At 50.3% G+C, this 24909-nt stretch overlaps 2 protein-coding genes across 7 annotated transcripts; both read left to right on the top strand.

Moving 5' to 3' along the window:
* The first annotated feature begins 52 nt into the window (after nt 1–52).
* LOC308182549 (uncharacterized protein) lies at nt 53–6070 on the top strand. Of its 2 annotated transcripts, none has more exons than XM_080567397.1 (9): nt 53–852; nt 2395–2459; nt 2597–2656; nt 3063–3322; nt 3518–3616; nt 3773–3926; nt 4115–4185; nt 4660–4755; nt 4872–6070. In XM_080567397.1, the coding sequence occupies exons 1-9, from the start codon at nt 704–706 to the stop codon at nt 5130–5132; spliced, it is 1215 nt and encodes a 404-aa protein (XP_080423523.1). In that variant the 5' UTR covers nt 53–703; the 3' UTR covers nt 5133–6070. The 2 variants fall into 2 exon arrangements, with proteins under 2 accessions (XP_080423523.1, XP_080423522.1); XM_080567396.1 differs by having other exon boundaries at nt 712–1810.
* Nucleotides 6071–7062: 992 nt separating this feature from the next.
* INPP5B (inositol polyphosphate-5-phosphatase B) lies at nt 7063–24656 on the top strand. Of its 5 annotated transcripts, none has more exons than XM_080567371.1 (22): nt 7063–7394; nt 7510–7580; nt 8023–8120; nt 8515–8544; nt 9314–9424; nt 14412–14505; nt 15815–15985; nt 16460–16561; nt 16965–17079; nt 17722–17838; nt 18712–18899; nt 19309–19420; nt 19534–19643; nt 19842–19977; nt 20561–20671; nt 21352–21514; nt 21668–21903; nt 22472–22585; nt 22960–23044; nt 23428–23555; nt 23806–23917; nt 24241–24656. In XM_080567371.1, exons 1-22 carry the CDS (start codon nt 7329–7331, stop codon nt 24363–24365), a joined length of 2595 nt encoding a protein of 864 aa, XP_080423497.1. In that variant the 5' UTR covers nt 7063–7328; the 3' UTR covers nt 24366–24656. The 5 variants fall into 5 exon arrangements, with proteins under 5 accessions (XP_080423497.1, XP_080423495.1, XP_080423499.1 ...); XM_080567369.1 differs by having other exon boundaries at nt 7501–7580; XM_080567373.1 differs by having other exon boundaries at nt 7063–7402.
* Nucleotides 24657–24909: the final 253 nt, after the last annotated feature.

Below are 24909 nucleotides of genomic sequence, written 5' to 3'. Positions count from 1 at the left end.
TTCTGATGGAAATTTTTATGTTGAGGATTGACTACTTTAAAGCACACATGAACATTGCATGCTGCCAATGAGTAATGGTCCTGTGCTGTATCTTGCTGTAAGCGTATGATTTTCTTTGGGTTTCATTGCAGAACAAACTTCAGTGGCTTGCATTGCTGTTTTTACTCCAGCTCTGTCTCCCTTTTGGGGTGCTGGCCAGTGGGAGTTTTCCAGGGAATGAATAATTGGGATTGGTTTAGGTTGGGCTGTGTGGGCAGTTTGCTTTCATTTCTCCAGCACTGGTGTTGACTTGGAAGACCTGGTAGGTGCTAGTACAGATCCTTTCTTTGGCGGCTCTCTTGAGCTGCGGTGCAGGAGAGTTGACACAGGAACCCAGTGCTTTCAGACTTGACTGTTGTGACTTTAGGAGCATTCTCAATGCTCCTCCAGCCCCATGCAGAGATGTCTGAACATGCTCCGTAATATTCATGCTGCCACATGAATTGCAAGTCCAGTGAGGAGAAAAGGGGCATCGTGCAGAGGCCGTGTTCATCCTTTGTGGCAGTCCTCGTGCTGCCTCCAGCGGGGTTTCATTTTGGTATAGAGTTGGCTTGTGTGGCATCTCTAGCGTGAAAAATCCTTTTATTTTTTTTTCCGCTGTGCAGAGACATTCGCATCTCCAAATCCAGCGGAGCAGCAGGTAACAAACACCCCTCCCTGGGTGATGGTTTGTGCAGCCAGTGGTTGGCAAGGGTGGGGCTGGTCGCTGGCACCAGGGTGCTGCAGGTACCGCAGCTGCTGTCGGTGCTCGGAGGCGCAGGCAGCTGCAGGATTTCGCTGGTGCGCGGGGGCTTCAGGGCGCAGACGGACAGGGTGAGTCAATGCTGGGAGCTTTTTCCTTCCTCTGCTCTGGGGAAAAGTCGCTCTCCTCGGGATGAGGCTGTGTCTGCTGGGCGTTGGTTCTTAGCCTGTCGTGGAGCAGGGTCTGGCTGTGCTGGAGCAGCACCCAGTTCAGTAAGGGTCGCCAAACCTGGTCCAGGTGGGGTGGCTGCCCTGCTCCGGAAGGTGAGGGCCTCCGTTGCTTTCTTTCACTCTGCATGAACACCCGCAGTGGCTGCTACACAAGCTTCAGCCATGCCAGGTCTTTGGGCAACGCTATCTGAGCCTAAATCATACGACGGGAGGGAAATGTTTTAGTTCTTGTAGCACTTTTTGGAGTCACATCTCCACTTTCCGTAGCTAAACCGGTGAAGATTTTGAATGAGAGCAGAGATTTTCCTACAATGGAGAGCAGGGTATCACAAAAAGCACCCAAACAGGTAGAACAAACCGTGGGGTGAGCAGCAGGGCAAGGGGCTGGCTGACGAGAAGCTGTGCAGGCACCTCTGAATTCAGAATCCCGTGTGCCAAGGATGTGGGTGCCACCGTCCTGGGCTCAGAGGCTTCTTCATTTGCAACAGCATCAGCAGACTGCTGTGTGTTGCCAAGCATCGGTAACTACCCCACGCTGGTGCTCCTGGCAGCTGCTCGCAAATCTGCGTTACCGTGAGGCTGGAGGGTTACCACACCAACCAGCAGCACGTGGCCTCCCGGGGGACCCCTGCTTGCCAGCCGCTGTGCCGAGCCCCTGGGCCCCATCGGTGGCAGCCTCGGTGGTTTCGGAGAGCCTCTCCAGGCCGTGGGGGTGCCCTGGATCCGATCCCACGGGAAAGAGCACGCTCGGGGGCATCGGCCCTGGGGCGGGCAGCTCCCGGACTCCGTCTGTGCTTGTTCAGCCTCCTCTGGCTGCAGCCGGGACTGGAAGGGCCCAACTCTCGCTCCCTGATGCCCGGTGAGCACGGTGATGGGGTTCGCTGGAGCACCCAGAGCAGGGCTGGGTACTGAGGGTGCCTGCAGCTTGCAAAGGAAGCATCTCTGGAGAGACGATGTGCCTGGCAGGGAAAATCTGTCAGCCCAAACCCTCGGCAAAGCAGCTCCAGTGCTGAATTATTTGGTTATTTACATGCAGGATGACTTCTGGGTGGAGAGCCTGTTGAGACATCCCGGATTGCAGTTCTCAGAGGTGCTGTTGGTGGGTATTGTCACTGCCAGGCACTTTTTCCTGCCTGAGGAGCATGTCCTACCACTACGGGGACCAAAATGAGGTGCTGAACTACCTGGATTTCCCCGGGTGTCTGGAATAAAGGCTGCAGAATTTCCAGGGAGAAAGGTTCAAAAAAAAACAAAAAAAACAACAACCCTCAACAGGGACAGCCTCTTTTATGTAACTTGGCCTGATTTTATTCCCTGTTCTGCTCCTTCCCCAAGCTGTGGCTGGGCAGATGCAGGGGTCTCGTGCCACCGTGACAGCGGCCACCGCTGGAGTGGGACTGTCCCCTGGGGCTGCCCAGCCCTGACTCTGCCTTTCCCTGCCAGGTCCCGGCTGAGGCTGCTGGTGGGGACGATGGCAGGTCACCGACAGCTCGTCCTCCCCCTTCAAGGTAACGGGGGCTCTGCTTCGGCAGGGAGAGCAGCGTCCGTCCTGGGGAGGTCCTCTCATGGGTTCCTGGCCTCCTGGGGAGGCTGCTGGGGCTGGATTTGGCCTTTGGCGGTCTCAGTCATCTCCCCTCCATTCCAGGCCTGCTGCTCTGCGTCTTGGCTCTGCACTTCGGCTCCTGGGGCCCTCTTGCCACAGCAGGTGAGCTCCGCACCCCAGGGAAAGCTGCGGCTCCCACTGGGAGCAGGGCAAAGGCTGCGGCTGTCCCCTCTTGGCTGTAATCTGCAGGATGGAGCTGCACTGAGGGAACTTTTCTAGAGGTTTTGCCCCCAGAAAAGACTTTCTCACATGTGATGTGGCTGGAAGGGGGAGGGAGAAGCTGTCGGAACGTGTCCATAGTGGTCTGTTGTCTGACCTGCAGCTCCCTCGTTGCTGGCTGCAAAAACCCTGTTTGGGTTTGTCCCTCGTTTGGGACATCCTGCCACTTGTTGCCATCCGCATCCCAACCCCGATGTGACCAATGTGGCAGTGGCTCGGCAGGGAACGCAGGCTTGCTGAGCATGCGGTCGGGGTTTCCTTCACCACGATGCAACTTTCTGTTTTCCAGAGCACAAAGCGGCCCCCAACGCCTCCTCGGTGGCCCCCAACGCCTCCTCGGTGGCCCCCAACGCCTCCTCGGTGGCCCCCAACGCCTCCTCGGTGGCCCCCAACGCCTCCTCGGTGGCCCCCAACGCCTCCTCGGTGGCCCCCAACGCCTCCTCGGTGGCCCCCAACGCCTCCTCGGTGGCCCCCAACGCCTCCTCGGTGGCCCCCAACGCCTCCTCGGTGGCCCCCAACGCCTCTGTGAACAGTACAGAAGGAACACTGGTAAGGAAAGGGAAGGGGGACGTTGGCCAGGCTGCTACAGCCCCAGGACCAGGCTCTTTACCCTCCTGGTCCCTCATGGGAGCTGGGAGTCCCTTGAGAGCATCTCCTGGGGTGGAAGGGAGCCGTTCAGGCGATGGTGGTGCTGCAGGAGCAGGCTTTGCTGCATGGTGACCTCCCAGTGCGTTCTCCCTCCAGCTCACCTGCCAGAGCTTCCAGTGCTCTGGGGAGAGGTGTTACCAGGACAAAGCCTATGCCAACGAGACGGCCACCTGCCCCAACGAGACTTTCTGCGAGGTATGGAGCTCACCGAGACAGGGTGTGGGGGGCCGTGACCTTGCAAGTCCGTTTTCCTTTCTCTCCGCTGCAATCTGTCAAGTCGCTTTTACACCTTCGTAGTGGCATCTCTTCACACTTCTAGCATTTTTTTTTCCTTTGGCTCTGCTATTGCAGCTTTATCGTTTCTCCAGCACAAACTACACAGCCAGGTGCAGCAGCGCGTGCGGCGCGGAGCCGTGCAGGACCAACAGCAGCGTGAGCTTGCAGCAGTGCGCCCTGGAGTGCTGCGACACCCCGCTCTGCCTGCAGCTCAATGCCAGCTCCTACGGTAACTGCCCGCGGGGCTCCCCCGGGCTGGGGGTCCGGGGTTAATCCTGCTGCACACGAGGGAGACGGGTGCACAAAGCCCACTGCGCTGGGCTGGCTGCATCGCCGTGATTCCTCTGCTCTGGGGTTCCGCTCCCGAGTGGTTCCCGCATGCGCTGTGTCCTCACGGGGCTCCTCTCGTGTCTGCAGGTGACCTGCCAGCCACCACCACGCCGCCCACCACCACCGTCGCCACCACCCCCCGGCCTCCCCCCCGAAATGTAGGTACTGCCAGGGAAGGTCCACGCAATGCTGTTTTTACAAAAGCTGCCTCTGAAAGGGGAAAAAATCCTTAACGAGCTTTGCAGGGACAGAGCTGGTAAGGGTCCCAAGCCCAGCACTTGGTTTGGTTCAAGCAGCTTGAGCTGACTGTGCAGCACCCATGGGTGCAGGGTGTTGCTGGGGCACCCGAGCGATGGGGAGGGGAAGGTGCTCATCTCTGCAAAGCCTTGCTAAGAGGAAGGAAAAGGCAGCTTGAAACTTGTTCGCTGTGGTGGCGTGTCGGTGAGGTTTCCTGCGGTGTCAGATGGAGGGCTTATCTCTGCGTGTGAAACGCCTGAGATGGCACAAATGCTGAAATGCAGCGGGGGGGTTTGGGAAGGGCCCTCAGGCTGCCTGAGGTCCAGCTCCTGTCCTGGGCGTCCTGCTGTCTGCACCAACAAGCACACTGTGTCTCCTCCGGTCCTGTCTTGTAGGGGAAGGTCTGTGCAGCATTCTCCTGCCATGGAGATGGATGTTTCAAGGGGAAGAAGGCCACTGCTAGATGCTTTGTTGGGTATGACTTCTGTCAGGTACGGCCCTGGGGGTAAGAGCAGGACAGCTGGGCTGTGCCCAGGAGCCTGCGTGCATCCCCACGATGTGAATGCTGGAGGCCAGGCACGATCACTAACTTCTCTTTTCCTTCCAGATGAAGAAGACGGGCCTGGATTTTGTGGCAGGCTGCAGCAAAGCCTGCAAGGCTGCCAAGCCCGTCTGTGCTAAAGGCGTGAAGGCTGCCTGCTACCAGGAGTGCTGCCCCGCCACCCCAAAAGCCAGCTGCCTGAAGCTGGATGGCAAAATTCACGTCAACGGTGCTGGGCAGGTGCCTCTGGCCCCGCTCCTGCAGCTCCTGGCATGCGGGGCTGCCCTTCTCCTGAACCGTGGGGTCTCTGCTCCCCTCCGGCTGTAAGCGGCAGGCGGGGGCCCCGCAGCCTGCCCCCCGCTGGGCCGTGCCGCTGCACTCAGTAGGGTCCCGTCCCTCTCTGGCTTCAGCCATGGTCACCATCCAACGCCCTCAGCTGCATCCCTGTGCCAGGAGCAAGGGGATCCGGAGCTTGAAGATGTTCCCCTACGCTGCTGGGACGGCGGAGGCTGGATGGAGGGACCTCAGGTGTAGGAACAAGACTGCCTTAAAAACCAGAAACCTCTGCTTTGAGTGAAGGCACGGGGTCTGCTCTAGTTAATAATCTTCTCCATGCAGCCTTTCTGGACACCCACTTTGTGTTTAGTTTGTACTCAATAGCTCTAAAACCTCCTCTCTGTTTAGGTGCAATTCTTAACTGTTTCATCTCCACTTCTTAGGCAGGAAAATGGGGCTGAGCTAAAAGTGGCTTGTGGTTTAGATAACCCTGTTTCATATCTATGATTCTCTCTGCGTAAAGATAGAGCAGAGACAGGAACAGGAGCCCGTGCTGTGACCTGTCACTCCCCAGCCCCTTCTTGCATCACAGGCAGCTGGTGGGTGGCTCTGTGGGGGCAAGGTGCTGCCACTCCTGCAACCACACAGTCTGCTGTCCTCTGTCACTGCTCTCTTTTAAGGGGGAAAAAAATGCAAAAATAAAAATAAAGAAATGTCTGTCCCCTGGCTCGCTAACTGGGCGTGTTCTGAGTGCCTGGGGGCTAGGGGGGGACCCCAGCCCGTGGAGCTGGGACCCTTGTGCTTCCACCAGCAGGAAGGCTTCGCTTCGGAAGCCCTTAAGCGGAGCTGCGCGCAGCGGATGTGGGACTGGACGAGAAGAGGCTGCCTGAAGCGATAGCCGGCCCCTTCCACGTTGCAGGGCTGCTTCCATCCGCCTGCAGTTCTGCTGCCTCCAAACCACAGCACAAGGGCTGGGGCCCTCTTTTTTTTTTTTTCTTCAAGCATTTCAGGCCGCACGGGCAGCGTGTTGCTAGAAAGTGAAAACAGGATGGAGCTCGAAGCTTTTTTTCAATTTCAAAAACAACATGCACCATGCCATTTCTTGTAAGGATAGAGGCTTGGAGGTCGCAGCAGATATTTTGGGCTGATTTCCTTTCGTTTCCTCTTTGCAGGCTCTTGTCCACTCTGTACCGCTGCAGGAGTGCAGAGGAGGGAGGGGAAAGGCAGGCGGCGGAGCGGTGGCTTTAGCAAACGCTGCTGCTTTTTTTCATAGCTGCTAGAGTTCGGCCGTCACTTCTGCAGCTGGGGGAAGAGCTGATTTAGACCAAACTCCCCTCTGTTTAGTATGCAAACGGCTTTGTCTGGTGACATTTCCTAGCACCTGCTTACACACTCTGCAGTAATTGATTTGCATAATTAAAGCAGGAGCTCAGAAGTTGGCTCACACCAGCTGGGTCTTGAAATGTAACGAAAATGTAACGAAAAGTAATTTAAAGTGCTGCTGAAAAAAGAGCCCCTCCTCTTTCACGAGGAAATTAGCCTCTCCTGCCTGCTACCGACCCTAAAGCTTCCTCCTCTCCTTTTTTCCCCTTCAGGACACACAGGGGCATCCTCAGCTCGGGGAAGTTCCTCACCCTCTTTTGTTGGCTGTTTTCCATCACTCCCGCTCCCTTCCCCGGCTTTTCACCCTCTAATATCGGTGAACTGCGTGCGGCCAGCTGTAAAAATCGTTTGCAAGCTCGTTGAGCGGGGCCGGAAAATGAGGCTCGGCGTGTTTCCTGGGGCTTTGGGACCTGGCTGGCCATGCTCTGCTTTGGGTGGGAGCGCTCCAGACAGCGTCACGAAGCCCCCCAGCACCCGGTGACCCCCGCGGCCGCCCCCCTGGTGACAGCGGCGCCTGAGATGGGAGCGTGCAGCTGGGCTCGGGCCCTTCCCGGAGCGAAGGGTTAACGGAACGCCTGGGGCAGGCCGGGAGCGGGGCGGGCCTCGGCCACCTCCGGCCCCAAGAGCCCAGCTGGGAGCGGGACAAGAAGTGAGGGGTCCCCGGGAGCCTCTGTGGGACCGAGCGTGGCCATATCCCCGGTTCTGGTCCTGATCCCGGTCCTGGTCCTGGTCCCAGTCCTGGTCCAGCCTCCTTGAGCTGCATCGCGGAGCTTGGCATCACCCCAGGGCTGCTGCTGCTGCTGCTCCCCGCCTGCTTCGGGGCCTGCTTCGGGACCGCCGGCTCTCGCCTCGTGGGCGCGGAGCATGGACCAGTCGGTGGCCATCCAGGAGACCCTGGCCGGTGGAGCGACGTGTCGAATCATATCCTTTGTGCCGCGGTGATGCTGGCTTTCCTCCCTTTTCCGGGCCCACCCCGGTTTGAGGAGGCCCCGCCGGGATCCCATCGCTGTTTGCTGTTCCTTGACCCCAACCGAAGGCCGTGCAGGGAACCCTGGCTGGTGGGGAGAGCGTGGAGAGCCGGCTGCTGGGCCTGGTGGAGAGCTGCGGAGAGCACGCGTAGGTGCCGGAGCGGGGAGGGCAGGGGGATGCTGCTGGCAGGAGGAGAGGCTGCAGCACAGCTTGACAGGTTTTTTTTGTAGGCCTTGGAAAGTGCCTGAAATCCCTTCCTATCCCAAAGCACGTTCTAACAGGGCGAGGTCTGATAGAGCACTGTTTGGGAGGAGTTGTGCCTTGGCATTTCTCCTGCTGTGCTGTACAGACGGGTAACGAGGCGAGCCCAGGCCCTGCAGATGTGGGCTTGGTGTGTGTCGCCAATAACACGAACACATTTTTATTTAAATGACAGGGTAAGCGGGACGACGGGTGCGTGGTGGAGAGGTTGCTTGGGGATTTGCACAAGGCCACGCTGGCAGCTGCTGCTGGATGGGATGGGGTCTGCCCCTACCTGCAGAGATGCCAGAGGGGAGACATTACCTCTGTGTCTGCTCCATGCTTGCAGGATCTACATATACAGTCACCGGCGGATGGCCATAACCGCTGAGGATGTCTGGCTGGAGAAAGTCATCCCCATCAGAGAAGGGTTTGCAGTGCAAGAAGGTATGAACGCACTTTGGGGATGTAGTGACCACCTCCGAAGAAGGGGGTGGAGGGATTTGGAGTCCATATTTTGTTGCTCTGCTGGCTGAAACTTGAGACCTACTCAGCCCTTCCCATTTTCTCTTCAATTTATAATCCCTGGTGAAGCTTATGAACCACATGGCATAGCTGGAAGGGCCCCACCAGATTAATCGCTCTGCAATCCAGAGCGCCCTGTGTCCTACCAAGCATCACCCACGGCCTCCTGCCCCGGCAGGTTTGCTCTGCCTATCCCCGTGCTTGCAGGGAACATTTGGGGCCTGAGGACCTTGCTGAGCTCCCCAGCCTTGAAGTATTTTTGTAGTCAGCAATCCTGTTGCTTTGCTTGTGACTGAACTTTCCTTTGCTTTTGCAGTGATACCTGACAGTGACCTTCATGTCATCGGTGAGTTTTGTTGCTGTTTAAGTGTCAGTGCTCTAGAAATCCCCGGGCCCTGCACCAGCTGCACGCAGCGGGGCAGAAGGACACGCTTTTGTGCTCTGAGCTGTAGACAGAGGTTACTCCTCTGTAGGTGTATGCTGTGGAACAAGGGGATCTTGTCTTCCTGGGTGAGCTGCTTGCCATTACTCTCCTCATGCCGACAGCGTTGTCACCCCTGTTCAACCAGAGGAACCGCTTCTCCAAATGTTTTTAAACAGCTGCTGAAAGATCAATTATCGGCCCTTCCAGGGTTTCTTTCAGGCACAGCTATTTGTGTCTGTTATCAAAACACACAAGATGTAACAAAGGGTGACCAGCAAAACCAAGTGTTAGTGGAGCATGCAGAGACTGTTACATATCTTCCTGCTAAGACAACATCTACAAAATGTCTTGGAGGCATTTGGGTGGGACGGTACCAGAGCAGTGATGGCAAATACCTGGCATCAGCAGCAGTTTGGGCTGGCATCAGTGGACATGGTGCTGCTTAACACCTACTGCAGTGGCCACCAAATGCATTCACTGTTACTGAATGAGTGGAACAAAAATTATTACGAACAGTGATTTTTATATTTTTAAATGGCATTCTCATGTAAAATGTGAAAAAGAAAGACCCGGGGAGACTTATTGATAGAGTCTGTATGTGTGCACCAGCTGCTGCAGTGCAGAAAATGCTGGGTGTTTCTGAGTGCTTGGCAGCACCAACCACGAGCTCTTCTCCTCCCATTATTGACAGGCTCTGATGTGACGGTCCAGATCAGTTCAGAAGACGATCGACTCACGGTGCGATTGCCCTTTGGCTCCCACACCCGCACATTCCTGCAGGAGATCAGCAGGTGCAGCTCAGGTACGAGCTGTGCGCGTGCTCGGTGTTAGAGGCGCAGGGAGCCTGGCTGGTGGCTTGTGTTTGTAGGCTTGGGAGGAAGAGCAGCGTCAGCCTCTGCTGCTGAAACTGGTGCTGAGCTGCGACGCTTTGCAAGGGTAACGATTGTGCAGCATCAGAGAGCTCAGCAGCACTTTGAGCTGTGACCAACCCATGCACTGTGCAGTCAGAAGGCCACGTGGAAATTTATTTTGCGTGCCCTGAGCGACCGCAAGCTGTCTCCTCAGATGCTCTGCGTCTGCTCGCCCCCTTCTTGCTTTTTCTCACACCCTGGCACTTTTTCCACCAGCATCTTCCTCTGTGCCTGCAGCTCGGTGCCCCTTTAGCAGATGTGCTGAAGGTGTGTGCTGCTCCAGGAGGACACAGGCACGCAAATCTCAATGCCCATGGCCGTCACCTTTCACTCTGGCCAGGAAGACAGCACCTGGGGAGCACTCCGGGGCTCAGGGGCATCTCCTGGGATAGCTCCAGGGCCCCGGGGAGGCTCCGGAGCGACTCCGGAGCAACTCCAGGATGGCTCCGGGGCCTTGGGGCAGCTCCGTGACGGCTCCAGGGCATCTCCAGGGCCCTGAGGCAGCTCTAGGGCAGCTCCGGAGCGACTCCGGAGCAACTCCAGGATGGCTCCGGGGCCCTGGGGCAGCTCCGGGGCCCTGGGGCTGGCTCTCGCTGCTCCCAGAGCTGTCAGCGGCCGCCCCGGGCCCTTCCGCTCCGCTACCAGCCACCTCTCCGCGGCCCATTCCTCTTCCCCGTCCCCTCCCGTCCCTGCTCGGGGGCGGGATGGGGGACGACGAGCGCCGCCCCACGCCGGGCGGAGCCGGGCTGGGGCGGAGCGGGGCCGGCAGCGGCCGAGCTGCCCCGATGTCGGCGGGCGGGAGGCCCCGCCGAGGTGAGCCCGGGGGCTGCGGGGGTCTGTGGGGACCCGGCGGGACCCGCTGCTGCCGGAGGGGGCCGGGAGCGGGGCTGGAGGCGGGGGAGCCGCCTGGTACGGCCCGGCCCGGCCCGGCTCGGCTCGGCGCCTCCCGGCGGTAGCAGAGCCGTTCTGCCCGGGCCGGCCGGTGGCCGTGGCTCCGGGGGGACCCGGCCGGGTGTGGGGGGTGCTGGCGGCTTGTGGGGCTCGGGGAGCGCTCTGAGAGGGGAAGGGAAAGGGCCCGGCTCTCGGACACGGGGCTCGGCAGCTCCCTGAGGGGCCAGGGGGGCTCCGGGGGTTGGGGCAGTGAATTTAGGGCGCGTGGAGGCAGCTGGCGGGGTCTTGCGGGGTCCCTTCTGCTTCTGGGGCTTCCTCTGCGGGCAGAGAATCGCAGGCAGCGACGAGAAGCACGTCGGGGGGCCATTGCCAGAAGAGCTTTGCCCGCTATGGGATTGCCCCGTGTCCAGGCACCACAGCCCTGTGCCAGCCTAGGCAGCGCTTGCGGGGCCTGACAGGTTTTGGAGGCTTGGCTTTCTTCATCGCCGGCCTTCATGTGCCCTGGCTGCACCTCGCAGCAGTCCCGCAGCGCTGCTGCCTTCGCCCTCGCACTCAGCGCTGTGGCATCGGCCTCTTCCTCTTGCCGGCGTGATGCTATCACACATGCCCCCGGTCGCTGCTGCTGCTGCTTTTTCCCTTTGCAAAGTGAGTTTGTGAGAAAGGGCGATTCCTAGAAGTCAGCGCAGAGCTGGAACAATTCCTGGAAGTTGGGGTGGGATTCAAAATCGAAATCGAACCGTTTCTGCTTCACCCGCTTTCAGCTCGGCTGGGCTCCTCGTATTCACGTGGGTGCAGTTTGGTGCCACCGACGTTCCTTCTTTTTATTTCGCTGTCAGTTGTGTGTTTAAAAAAAAAAGAGAGAGAAAGAGAAAGGATGGATTTTGTAACTCAGACCTCAGGCAGCTGCACAAATTGGATTGAGCCAAGGTAGGGATCTGGGAACATCTGTTCAGACATGGCATTTTAACTCATTGCTTAGAACTGACTGGGGGAGACCTGGGCATAGAATCCTAGAATCATCAAGGTTGGAAAAGCCCTCCAAGACCATCTGGTCCAACCGTCCCCCTACCACCAATATCACCCACTAAACCACGTCCCTAAAAGCATGCTGAATGAAACACAAGCCGGTTCCTTTGCTGGTTTGTTTTTGTTGTATCTGGAGCACAGTAACGCTCTTTGAATTGTAAGCTTGTTGGAAAGTAGTTCTCCTATCAAGTCATGCCTTTGAGCTTTGACAAAGTTGCCTTTTCAAGGCTTGATTGTGTTTTTCTTGAGTTGGAGGAGTTTAGGGATTTTTTTTTTCTCATTTTAGAAGAAGAAAGCGCTCTCTGCCATCACTTGGGATTTTTTTGGAATATAAATTGATACAGAATGAGGTTTTGTCTGCTGTTTTCTATTACTAGCTCTTGCTTTGTCATTAAATTAACATGAGTACTGAGCGAGCAACTTTCATAGGCAAATCAAATCACATTTAAATACTGTGTGAATGTGGCCATTTGCTAGCGGTAATATTGGTTTGTTGTACTCTCTGTGGATTAAGGCTGGTTAATGAATGAGAGAATCTATAATGGAATTTAAATGTCCATAGTTTATGTTCCCAATTTCAGTTAATACCCTTATCTAAAATCCTATCCGTGTGCACGGTCACAATCACAACTGCAGTTTTGCTTCATTTGGAACAGCAGAAAGCACGAAGTGACTTCCCTCCAGCCAGGCGTAGCGCCGTCCCGCGTGGACTGCTGCGTGCACTTCGTTACGCAAAGAGTGGGCTGGCTGAGACTGGCACAACTGATGGCAAGGCTAATTTAATTCCCCCCCCTTCCAGCACTAAGCCTGGATCCTGCTTTATCCAGAAGAGAGGTGACATCGAACTGCTGTAGAACAGTGTTATAACGCCGCTGCACACGTTTAATAAGAAAGGCTTTGTTTTGTAAGTCCCTTCTAGCTGCAAATCCTGATTCTGCTGCTTTCTTATCTCTGCACGTTGCCCTTTATTTCTGTGCCCAGTTCAATTATTACATAAGGTCATTATCTTGCTAAAATATTCCACGTTAGATTGCTAATATACAGACCTCCTCTGGCTTGAGCAACCTCCTGTCTAGATGTGAATTTATCTGAAGGAAACAGCCCATTCCCAGGGCTAATCTCTTTCTAAAGAGAATCCTACATAACATCATCAGCAAAAATATATTTTTTTAAATGCCAAGGTACAATGTATGGCTGTGATCTTTGGCTTGCCATCTCGCCCTGCGTGGCAGCTGTGCCAGCAGCACGGAGCAGGCACACAAACCTTGCCAGCAGCGGCACAACCAGCTCCTGCCTGCTGCCCAGCGCTGTTGGCGTCTGCGGGTAATAAAGATGAACCTCTGCTCCCTTCCTGCTACCAGAGAAACAGTTGTCTGGTTGCTCTGCTCTTTACAGTGAAAGTTCAAGTTGGTTCTTGTCACTGTCGAGATCCCTCGCATGGTCTTTATCAGGAAAACTTGCAGAGGCTCGAGCAGCTCTGATTAAGCACTCAATGCCTATGGAGAAAATTCGTGGCTCTGCCCGAGCTCACTGGGACTGCGCTTCGTGGTGCAGCACTGAACTGCAGATAGAGAGAAACATTCATCTTTCTTCGAGGAGCAGGCATATCTTGTTCATTTAAATGTTAACTTAAATTTAAGTTAATTTTAATTAATTTAAGCTTTTGTTTAAGAGCATTAAAATATGCGTCTGGGAAACGCTTGTGGTTGGATGAACTCTGAGGGAGTACTGAAACTTGGTGATGCTGCATCCGAAGCCAAACGCGTTTCTGCTAGCAGAGATGCACACTGCTAATTTCAGAGTTTGTTTTAGCAAAGGCTGCTCCTGCTCATTGCCACAGGACTTTGCTTGTGTGATCTGTAATGAGGCTTGAATCATGTGCTCTTCTGGAAACAGCCTCCGATTAATCCTCTTACAGAGTCTTTATTCTGGGAGGGCTCTTTGGGCAGAAGAGGTTTTCCAAGCTGAGAATATGGCCACTTCTTGTCAGCTTGTTTATATTCTGAGTGCTTGTGTAAAGTACTTTAAGTTCTGTTTCTGGTTTGTGCTCTTGTCCTAGAGGGTGTACTATGACAGTGATAAAACTTTAGTTTTTCTGGGTAGTGCTCACGGAAGGAGAAGCTCAGCCGAATGAATAGAAATCTTACAAGCTTACATTTTGTATACCATCATTAGACTGGTGTGCGAAGTATTGTTGCCTTGATATTGCTGTTTTTGCACCTTAAGTACGGAAAACCCCATGCAAAATTCTCTGCTTTAACTGTTACTTTGCCACTTATCAGCAGAATGTCATAGCTGAAACAAATGCTGAGACTGGTCAAATTTTGCTAACACGGTATAACGTGTTTAGCGTTGCACCTGTATTTAGCAGCATTTGCATACTAGCTGCCCTGTTACTTCTTCAGGGATGTTGAATTTACATGGCAGCACTTATTTCTGCTGAGTTGTGGCAGGTTCGTATGGTGACTACTGCACTGCTTTGCAGGGAACAGCTCCTGTGCTTTGCTCTGTTTCTGCAGAGAGACCCAAACCCTTTAAATGTTAGTGTGTTTAGTCTTTTTTCTTCCTTTCCTTGTACTTCCCATCTTGCTTCAGAAAGAAAAAGCTAATTATTAGCTTAGTTTTTCTGGATTTCCAGGATAAAGCCCTGGATTTTATGGTGCCAGTCCTGGTTTGGCTTAGCTCTGAAAGAGAGCCGGCAGCTCTGCTGCTCTCTGTGGCCTTATGGCACGCTGGTGTAAGTCGTTCCTCTGCAGGGGAAGCTGCGTCACCACCAAACAGTTCTGTCAAAATAAGATGAGTTGATCAGATAACAAAAAGAGAGTCTGTGGGACACATTGTTTCTCTGTACAAGCCTAAACTGTATTCTGCCCATTGGTTTTCCCTTCTGTTTGCCTAAGTGTGTTGATAAGTTAAAGAACACTTTGTGTTTCATGTGAAACTTGATTTTTTTTTTTCCAGAGGTGGTTGGCTCTGAAGGCATCAAGCAGAATGGAAAAAAACTTGCAGTTAATCAGAACTGGAGCCATGACAGCACCGATAAAGGTGCTCCCAGGTATGGTTTCCCTCTCACTTCTGGAGTATTTTCGTCGAAGTAGTTGAAGCAATACTTGTGTGCATCAGCTCTCTGGGGAGGGTCTAGGGAGGTGTAAAAGTGGTGGCAATGTTTCTTTGCCTGTCTAGCTGTGCTTCCCCTTTGCAGAGGCTCTTTGTTGACAGTAAATATATATAGCACCAAACTTCTGTGTGCTTCTGTATGATTGTGTACAGACGGAATGAGCTGCAGTGGGCAAGCTGTTGATATTTTGATGTCGAGGGGAAGACAAGTTGCAGAGAGCTTTCTGTCTGGGTTTCCTGGTTTTCAGCTGGAAACCGCATGGGGAAGTTGGTCTTTCTGGTCCCAGCGTGACAGGTCTGTGCAGACACCAGTGCTTGAGGAATCTGCCTGCTGCATTATCTGCTTCCAGGTGCTGGCAACTGTGCCAGCTGCGGTCATCAGAGGTAGCAGGATCTAGAGCAGTAGCTGGCAACTTTTTGGGAAGAGAATCACAGATTCTAGCTAGGAGAGAGAAAAAAAGCTCAGCATAAGCACGCTGCCCCCTATTTGGGCATATTTTGCTGTTTGGTGGGACAGGACCTGCTAGCGTTGTTTGTTTTGAATTCAGAGAGCATTGGCTTAGGGCCACCATGTCTCATAGATACACTCTTAAAATGTTAGAGTTTCATTTTCCAGTTCCCAGGACTTCGTGGACCCTGCTGCATATCCTTCAAAGTCTGTCTCTGTGCCGTCCTTGGCACTCATGTGTAGGTTGTTGACCTTAAATTTATATCATGCACTTGCTTGTGGGAACTCCCAAGCTGTGGCATTACTACTGTTGCAAAAGGAGTCTGCAATAAATCACAGAGCAACAAGATACTAAATAAAACCACCTCTGTCCCCATCTACTCTTTGCCGCCTCCTTTCTAGATAGAGCTGGGACTTTTCCACCATGAAAACAAAGTTTTTCATTCTTCTGCTGAGGTCAGAAGGGCTGAGCAGAGGGAGATCAGATCCGCATCTCCCTGTTCCAGTAAGCAGGAAACGTGTACGGCTTTGTGTACAGGTGAACAAGGTCTGCCCTGACTCAACAGGCTGCACCAGCTTAGGGAGAACGGGTTGTTATTTCAGTTAGTTAGACTGGTTTTATCTAGAGAAGGTCTGAGCTGTTCTAAGAAATGCTCATTTCAGTCTTGTTTGCTTATTCTGCACACTGATCAGTGAAACAGACAGGTAAATGAGAATCACGTCCTTGGTAGCAGAAATAAGCTGTCCAGGGTGTGTGTTTATCCTGGGCTTCATCTAGCAATTTTGTTTTCCCTTCCAGGCAAAGCAAAGTCAAATCTGATGTGAAAACTGAAATGGTGCGGTCCTCCAACGTAATGGTTTCAAACATGGCTTCAATCTTATCAGAACCAAAGTTTGGACTAAGAGATACTATTGTTAAATCACAGCTCGTACAAAGGGAGGATTCCTACACGTACATCCAGAACTTCAGGTAATGATCATTCCCGAGAAGAGCTTGTTTTGGGGGTGGGAGTAAGTTTCCTATGCCTGGAAATGCATCAATTCTGTGCACCCCTGGCCTTCTCTCTCACTCCTGTTTACTGTTAGCCTTGCAGTTGTCCTACTAAGCTCATAAGAGCTTGGGTGAAAAATATAATCAGGACAAAAACTTTACTGTGGTTAAAATCCATTTATGCAGGTCATTCAATGAATTTATCATTTCGAACTGCTACTGCACAGCTCTATTTTTGTGTCTTTTTACACTCTATGCAAAAATGTGCATCCTTCTGTAAAACAGGCTATAAAGACGCTACTGTAATTAAATAGTTGTAGGAATTTAGACTTTGTCACATTGCCCTAATCTCTCCTGGAAACAAGTTACTCCTACATAATTATTATTAAGTACCTGGGCTAATACTAGTGGTATTTGCAGCTCTGGGATTTAACAAAAGTGAATTCTTTGCAGATTTTTTATCGGGACTTATAATGTGAATGGTCAGTCACCCAGGGAAAGCCTCCAGCCCTGGCTGAGATGTGACGCGGAGCCTCCAGACATTTACTGCGTGGGGTGAGTGTCTCTTTCCAGCTCTTCCTTCCAAACCTTAACTCTGGGTGCTTGCTTGTGATCTGTAGCATGAGGTGTTCAGCCAAGACATCACAGCTGAGGAATGTTTGCGTTGCCTTACTCTGTTGCACAGCTCTAGAGTGTGTGTTTGCGTAGCCTGAAAGGGCTGTTATTCTGCTAGTGGTTGGACTCTCTGGCACTGCAGTTTTACAAAATCTTTAATACTGTTCCATTTAATTCTAACAAATAGCTTTACTTTTAACTTGCCTCTGAAATCAGCATAACTGAATTTGAGTTTTAAGTTACAAATTTAGTGTGAGCATAAATTGTCTTAGTTCTTTCCTGGAGGGAAGGGCTGGAGTTATAAAAAAGTGCGTGCATACATGGGTTTCTTCTTCTACTGCAGTTTCCAGGAGCTTGATCTGAGTAAAGAAGCCTTCTTTTTCAATGACACACCGAAGGAAGAAGAATGGTTTAAAGCTGTAACTGAGAGTCTTCACCCAGATGCCAAATATGCAAAGGTAAATGGGGCTTTTGGGGAGGTTTGAATGTGGAATCATTTTCCACTTGGGCCTCTTTTCACTTTGCTTTTTCCTGTTTTCAATTGCTGTGTCTTCCAGAGGTTCATTGTCTGCAGCTTTTGCTCAGTCAGAAGTGCTCTGAAGGTGAAGTAGGTAGTGTTACTGTGCAGGGTGCCAAGGCAGAGGGCAGGACAGGAGGGAGCAGCTAGGCACCGTGCATAAATGAAGCTCCTGCTGTCTTGGGGGAAGTGAGTAGGAAGCGTCTTAGCATCTGCCATGTCTGTCTCCATAATGCATGGTGGAACGAGGCGTGAAGGTATCTTGGTAGGAACACTGCCTGTGTTTCGGCTCCTGCTCCTTGGGTCTGCTTTGTCTCTTGTCGCTTGTTTAAGGGAAGCTCCTTCTATGGGCTGCCTGTGCTTCGGCCTTTGCTTTGGGCTTTGGCTTCCTTTACTGTGGTGTTGATCCCTGGCTCCCTCTTGTGCTGTGCTGATAGAGTGCCTGTGTACTGTGTGGCGAGGTGGGCTGTTGGATGAGCCTGGAACTCTCCTCCATCTGTGTTTTGCTGACCCTTGTTCTGAGCTGGGGGACAATGTGCCTTCTCTCATTCTAGTATTTAGTGCAACAGGATCTATTTTTCAGGTGAAACTTGTGCGGCTTGTGGGAATAATGCTTCTGTTGTATGTGAAAGCAGACCTTGCTTTGAACATCTCCGAGGTGGAAATTGAGACTGTGGGAACTGGCATCATGGGGAGGATGGTAAGAATGACAACCGTGTGTGAGAAGGGGTGAGACTTCGGAGCTCCCCAGGGCTCTCCTCTCCTTAGATGTAGTGGTTATTCCTCTAGCTAAAGGAGGCAGCTGCTTTTAGAAATGTAGAGTCCCGTCTCTGTGACAGCTCAGGCTGTTGCTAGAGGGAATCACCGTGTGTTCTCAAAAGCTCATAGACCTTGTGGGAGAAGCTTCCTTGGAGGCTTTTTCCTGATTACATGTGCTGGGCTGTGTGGGGCCCCAGTCTCACGTAGCTTGATGCTGGCTGTGATTTTGCTCAAAGCAATTAATGCGAGGAAACATGAGTAGAAGAAACGTGTCTATCCAGATTATAGTTTTGTTGAGGAGGACTTTTTGGCCTCTTGCCATTCTGCATCACTGGAATGAAGTCTGTGCCCTTTGGTTGTAGTTTCATGAACACTGCAGCTATAACTTGGCAGAGGTGTTTTTGGCCAGCTAAGCCGTGTGCTTCCTCCTCCACTGACTTTTTTTTTTTTTTAATTGTCTGTGTTGAAAGGTCTTGTTTGTTGCTAAACAGGTTTCAGGACTTGTTGAAGCAACTGACCAGCTCCCTTGTTGATTTGAATTTCCTTTTGTATTAACTAAATCCTGAATTACAAACTGTGTTCTGTAAATTTGCTTGCCGTGTTCTGTCGCTGTGTGAAATCCTCACACGAGTTCCTGGCTTAAATTCACGAAGTAATTATCACCAATTGGGTTTTCAGCCTTTTCCTTCTTCTGGAATTAAATGGTCTGCCTCAATGTCTTCTGGCTTGTCCACTGCCGTTAGCTCATTTCTGGATTTATCTGTTGTGTACAGAACAAAAGCTTCTGACCAGCATCTTTGTCTTTATCTTTCAGGGTAACAAAGGTGGTGTTGCCATAAGGTTTAAATTCCATAACACTAGTGTGTGCATTGTGAATTCTCACCTTGCAGCTCACACGGAGGAATATGAGCGGAGGAACCAGGACTTCAAGGACATCTGCTCTCGGATGCAATTCTGCCAATCGGATCCAAATTTGCCACCTCTCACTATTAGCAAACATGAGTATGCTTCGCCTTTGATTACCTGATGCACTGCAGGTGGCAAGACAGAGCCTTAGGAACATGGTGGGGTGTAAGGTTCTCTCACAGGGATGTGAGAAGGGTGGCTAGCGATCCAATTATTAGTCAGGAAGGGTCAGAAAGGCTTTACTATAACCCTGGTTTTGACAGTGGTCATCTATAGAGTTCTGGCAATCGTTTATCTTTTTACAGTCTTCCAGGCCTTGTTTTATTTTCCTGTATGAAGTTGGAATGGGGCAATAATACGCATCAATCTTCTCAGTGGGTTGTAGGATTTAGTCATTGAAGAATAGTAAAATCGTCAATTAGTAAGAGATTGTGACAAACATGCAGAATGGGAACTAAAATTAGCCACGGTAGAAAGAGTAGCTTTGGTCTACATTCTCTTTCAGTGTGATCTTATGGTTGGGTGACCTCAACTATCGGCTGGAGGAACTGGATGTGGCAAAAGTGAAGCAGCTTGTAGACGAGAAAGCATTTTCAGAGCTTTACCAGTATGACCAGGTACTGATGCCTCCCTCACCTACCTGCAGGTGCTCCTTAGCCTTCTCGGTGCTCCCATTTAGCTCATATGGGAATTGTGCTTAAGCTTATTTAATTTCCTTTTTCTTTTGTAGCTAAAGAGGCAAATGAATGCAAAAGCGGTCTTTGAAGGCTTTACAGAGGGAGAGATTTCTTTCCAACCAACATACAAATATGATGCTGGCTGCGATGACTGGGACACAAGGTACAGTGATTGCTTCGTATGTGATGACATCAATGGCTAATGTCATCACTGAATGTGGTAAAAATAAAGTTAAAAAAAAAAAAGCAGAAATTGGCCTTGTCAGGAAAACACCGAATCCCTGGGAGAGCAGAATTCTGCCTCGCAGTGTTACTCCACCTGAACTGTGCCTGGAAACTGTAATTTTTACCTCTGTCCTAGTGAGAAGTGTCGTGTTCCAGCATGGTGTGATCGGATACTCTGGAAAGGGCAGAACATTGCTCAGCTGAGCTATCGCAGCCATATGGCTTTGAAGATCAGTGATCACAAGCCAGTTAGCTCTGTGTTTGATATTGGGGTAAGTACGTCTGTACCTAAGGAAATAACTCTGCTGACCTTGTCCTGTGTGTGGGGAGAGGAGGAGGAGGGGAGAAGCCCTCATGCTGGATTATCCCCACTTTTATGGCATCTACACAGAACAATGGCTTGTAAGGTGGGCTAGGTAATATATTGAGGTGGAATCATTGTTCTTAGTAAACTAGGGTTGTATTAAGTGATACTTCACTTCAGCAGAATAATTTATGAGTATCCTTTTGCTTTTTTTTATTAATCATTTTCACAGCAGCTTGCAGTGCAGCCATGCTACATCATTGACAGCCCAGGAATGTGGTTTAAAAAAAAAAAGGAAAAAAACACCCAAAAAATAACTGGGTGACTCTCTTGCCTCTCTTGCTAGTTATATGCTACTTATAGCAAGGTCCTTTATTGTAGGGTCCTGAGGAGGAATAAGAGTATTAGTGCTCCAAGAGGTTCCGTTCATCAAATGTGTTGTATGTGCTAGCGTACTATTAAAATTGAACCACTTCATGTTTCAGTCTGTGTTATAGCTCTCCCGTAGAGGCACAATAAATACCAATTGGTGCTGTGTGTGTCCTTTTCAGGTGAAGGTTGTGAATGAGGAGCTCTATCGAAAAGTCTTTGAGGAAATAGTGCGCTCCCTGGATAAGATGGAGAATGCCAACATTCCCTCGGTGACCCTCTCCCAGAGAGAGGTAGGGTATGTTCATCTGCCCTGACTTGCTGGTCACATTGAGCATTCCTATTCCTACACCAAAAGTGTATTCTAGTGGTAGAAGTATGTAAGATGGATACTAGAACGTGGGGTCTGGTTCCAAAGAAACAGTATATTGACTTTCATCTGTTTTCTGTTTACAAATCCTTGAAATATTTGTTTCTGCTTTAGGTGCAGGCAAATTTCATTTATGGTACCAGGCTCAAACGCACAGCTCTGTTACTCTCTGAGGTGGAGAGTGAGAGAGTAAAAGGGCAGTTTGTGCCCCTTGCTGTTGCTTGTTCTTAGAAACATAAAATGTAAAATACTGAAGGATTTGGAGAAGGTCACAAAACCAGCATTTGCTTTTTGTGTTGGGAACTAAAACAGACAAGCAACTGAGACATTTGAGGCTACCGCTATCTTGTTCTCAGGTTTCATTGAGGTTATTTGAGGGGAGCATTTGCTTTAAAGTGCACGCTAATGCAAATGACTTGAGCGTACACTGTAAACAAGTGTAATCCTATTTAATCCTGGAAGAGGTGGGATGTGGGAGCAAGAGGGTTAATCTGGATATCTTGCTGCTTAATGATTAAACTATGGGACTGGAATATGAGGAATTGCTGGTGGTGCTTGGCAAGGGGGGATTGGCTGATGATGTTGATTGATGTTTGTTTCTAGTTCCATTTTGAGGATGTTAAATACATGCAGCTACAGATAGAGAAGTTTACAATCCGCAATGGACAAGTGCCTTGCCAGTTTGAATTTATCAGCAAACCAGATGAGGAAACCTACTGCAAGGAGTGGCTGATAGCTAATCCTAGTAAGGGCTTTCTGCTACCAGGTGAGCTCCTCATTGTTCATTTCATGTTAATCAGCTAATATTGTCACCTTTTGGCTTAGTTTTCTCTCCTATTTTGACAATGTTATGCTTTTTTACAGGCTTATGGGTTTAATATTATTTTTTAATCAGTACGGTTTTCTTACATTTTGGCAGATTCTGAGATCACGATCGAGTTGGAGCTATTTGTTAATAAATCAACCGCTACGCGCTTAAACTCTGGAGAAGAAAAACTTGAAGATATCTTGGTCTTGCATCTTGACAGGGGGAAGGATTATTTTCTGTCTGTAACAGGAAACTACTTGCCCAGTTGCTTTGGGTCTCCCATTCATACACTGTGTTACATGCGGGAACCGATCCAGGACATGTCAGCAGAATCCATTCAGAACCTTGTGAGTTAAAGATAAGCTTCCCTTCTGAGCCCACGGGAACCATTAAAACTAGGTGGTTAAGTCCTGTCTGTTACTACAGAGCCTTCTTTCACTTCCCTGGTCCGTAGTCTGAGAATACAGATACAGCTTGTGCTCCCTAGCGCGCCATCTTCACACCTTGCAGTAGTGCTTCACGTGGATGAAGCAACCCATTTCACGTAGATCACTGACAGTAAGGCACTGTTTGCTCTGCCTGCACATTTAAAAAAGGTGTGCTGCTTCTAAACGTAGACCTTTTCTCTGGAGCCTTTGGCTTTCCCCACACTGAATGGAGATGTGTGCATATGTGAGGCACGATGTAACGTTTCCATAGAGCTGAGTGTACATGAAGCGTGTTTGAGAGCAGCTTGTTCTTTCTGCCTGCACTTTTGATACAAATGTGCCTGTTGGACCTGTCTTGTATGAAGACTAGTGAGTGAAGCTGCACAGTTCTGTAACAAGTATTAATTCTCAGGTGTAAGCTCTGTGAAGCAATCTGCAGAGTTGAACAAGAAGTTGGCTAGCTCCTTTTTTTCCTCCCCTCTCTCAGACCCTGATGCCGCTGGAAACAAGTGATGCTGCTACTCAAGCTGAAAGGCCTCTGGAAATTCCCAAAGAGCTGTGGATGATGGTGGATCACCTATACCGCAACGCTTCCCAGCAGGTTGGCAGTGCTTGTGCTGGAATTGCAAAATAATTTGTTTGCATTACGTTTAGTTTTGGATAAGATACTGGTAATGGCAGCCGTGGCTAACTGTGGATGTTTGTGGCCATTGGTAAAGGGTAAGAAAAGAACATTTTTGAGATAAGTGATCTTAGTACCCCGAGTTGCAGTGTTCAGTGTGTGGCATGCACCAGCAGCTGTCCTTCTGCATTGCTTTTTGTTGCAGTCCCACAGCCTTACTAGAACTGCTCGTGGTGAGATTGGTGCTGATAACGACCAATCTAGGGAGATTTTTCCAGCCAGTTTATAATGACAGTGCTTTATTTACCCAAATATTTATTTCCCTTGAGATTGACTGATGGTGGTCTTTTCAGGAGGACCTGTTTCAGCAACCAGGCCTCAGGTCTGAATTTGAGCAAATACGAGACTGTTTGGACAAAGGAATGCATGATACCCTCCGTATCCTTTTAGACTGATGTCTGGTAGGGCTTACTTTGCCCAAACAAAAGATCTAAGCCAAGAAGGGTTTTATCAGTCTTCTGTGCTCCATTGTGGTTTTTAAATTGCTGTCTCTCATCTCATGGTAGCTGAGATATGCAGCTCTTCACTGCTACTTGCAATCAGTACTAATGCCTCTGCAGAGTCATTGCTACGCTGATGAATGATTGTTGATGAACTATGTAAGTGTCTGACTGCCCATGGAAACAGAGTTTGATATGTGGACTCAAAGCTGTGGACAACAGGAGTTCCTGGAGACCTAAGCAATGATTAATGTTTCAGCAGAAATACTACCAAAATAGACCATACTGTGCTCACCTCTTCCTTAACCATCTTTGGATCAGTTGGCAGCAACCACTCGGTAGCAGAGGCCCTGCTGCTCTTCCTGGAAAGCCTGCCAGAGCCGGTCATCTGCTACAGCTTCTACAGCAGCTGTTTGGAGTGTGCCAACAACTACCTGCTGAGCAGCCAGGTAATGCCAGCGTCGCTGGGAGACCATTTCTGTTGTTCTGGAAGGAGGGGGAAGCAGACTGGTTTATGCTAGACAAATAACAGGCTTTTGCTCTAAGAAACTTAATCATCTCATAATAGAATGGATCTAGGACTGATGTGCCTTGGGTTATTAAGAGCTGTTTCTGTTGTGTTTGCAGACAGGTAGTAGATAAAGCTGCTAAGCCATTGCCATTTCTTCACTATAAATGTTGTTTGTTTTTTCCACCCAGATTATCTCTAAGCTGCCAGAATGCCATAAAAATGTATTTGAATATCTAATGGCGTTTCTACGAGAACTACTGAAAAATTCAGGGAAAAACCATTTGGATGTGAATATTCTTGGTAAGGAGGGCAAAATAACCATTCTGTTCAGAGGGGGGTTTCAGTTTGTGTAGCAGAACACGGTTCTCCAAAGTGCTCGCAGTCATGGCTTCTACTGTTTTGAAGCATTTAATTATCAAACAGTCCGTAGAAACACACTGTCCTGGCAGTAGCCTGAAAAAAAGTTGTAAAGGGACACAGAAGAGATGCACGTGTTGTCAGCTTTATCTCACCCCATCCTGAAACAAGGCTCTCTCTCATTTTGACTGAGTGGGGTTGGTGGAATTACTTTTGATAGCCTGCTGTTGACTGGTGCTCTCTCTCTTTCTCTCTCAAAAATGCAGCTAGTATATTTGGTGGCTTGTTACTTAGACCTCCTCCTGGACATCCCACACCTGATATAGCGGAAAAGAGGAAAGCTCAGCAATTTATCCACCAATTCCTCTTGAGAGAGGACACTTTACCGTGAATTCCAGATGCAGCTAATCTGATTTTTAGATATCAAACTACTGTAAAAATATTTTTGTACAGTATACCAGTTTTTTTTTTGAATATCACAGTATTTTGTACAATCTATTGCTATTAAATGCAGCTCAGGCAGTTAGAATCAGGTGTTACTGTTAATAAGCTGTAAAATATATTGAATTTCTAAATAAGCTGTCTGTAGACAAGCAAAACTATAAAAGCTGATATTTTCACTGTATTGTATTTAACTTGTATTAAAACTCAGAATTTTTAAGTCCTCGTTATTTAAATAAAAGTATCTCAGTGCATTTTTTCCAGCTCGTCTGCCCCATTTCAGCGTTGGCTGGTTTAGATTCTTGATTTGAGGGTGATTTCAGTCACACCTGTAAAAGGCAAGGAGCAGATCCACTCCACAGTACTTCCAGTAGTACATTGGCTGTGGTAGAAAAGCAGATGTATTATATGAATATTTCTGTGCTTTCCCCAGTACTCTAACCCTGCGAGAACATGCAGCAACATGGGGCAGTGATCCAGTCAAGGTGAAAAAA

The sequence above is a fragment of the Anser brachyrhynchus genome (assembly GCF_964034855.1).
Source record: "Anser brachyrhynchus genome assembly, chromosome: 24".
NCBI lineage: Eukaryota > Metazoa > Chordata > Aves > Anseriformes > Anatidae > Anser > Anser brachyrhynchus.
The sequence above is the reverse complement of the archived record's forward strand: the minus strand, read 5'-3'. Positions and strand labels throughout refer to the sequence as shown.

Bases quoted from the DNA above. Each gene is read 5' to 3' on its own strand.
- LOC308182549 (XM_080567396.1), top strand. From the start codon at position 1,392: ATGTGGGTGCCACCGTCCTGGGCTCAGAGGCTTCTTCATTTGCAACAG. The intron at 1,811-2,394 runs GTGAGCACGGTG...TTTCCCTGCCAG, and splicing joins CTCTCGCTCCCTGATGCCCG to GTCCCGGCTGAGGCTGCTGG. The intron at 2,460-2,596 runs GTAACGGGGGCT...CCTCCATTCCAG, and splicing joins GCTCGTCCTCCCCCTTCAAG to GCCTGCTGCTCTGCGTCTTG.
- INPP5B (XM_080567369.1), top strand. From the start codon at position 7,329: ATGGACCAGTCGGTGGCCATCCAGGAGACCCTGGCCGGTGGAGCGACG. The intron at 20,672-21,351 runs GTAGGGTATGTT...GTTTGTTTCTAG, and splicing joins TGACCCTCTCCCAGAGAGAG to TTCCATTTTGAGGATGTTAA. The intron at 21,515-21,667 runs GTGAGCTCCTCA...ACATTTTGGCAG, and splicing joins TAAGGGCTTTCTGCTACCAG to ATTCTGAGATCACGATCGAG.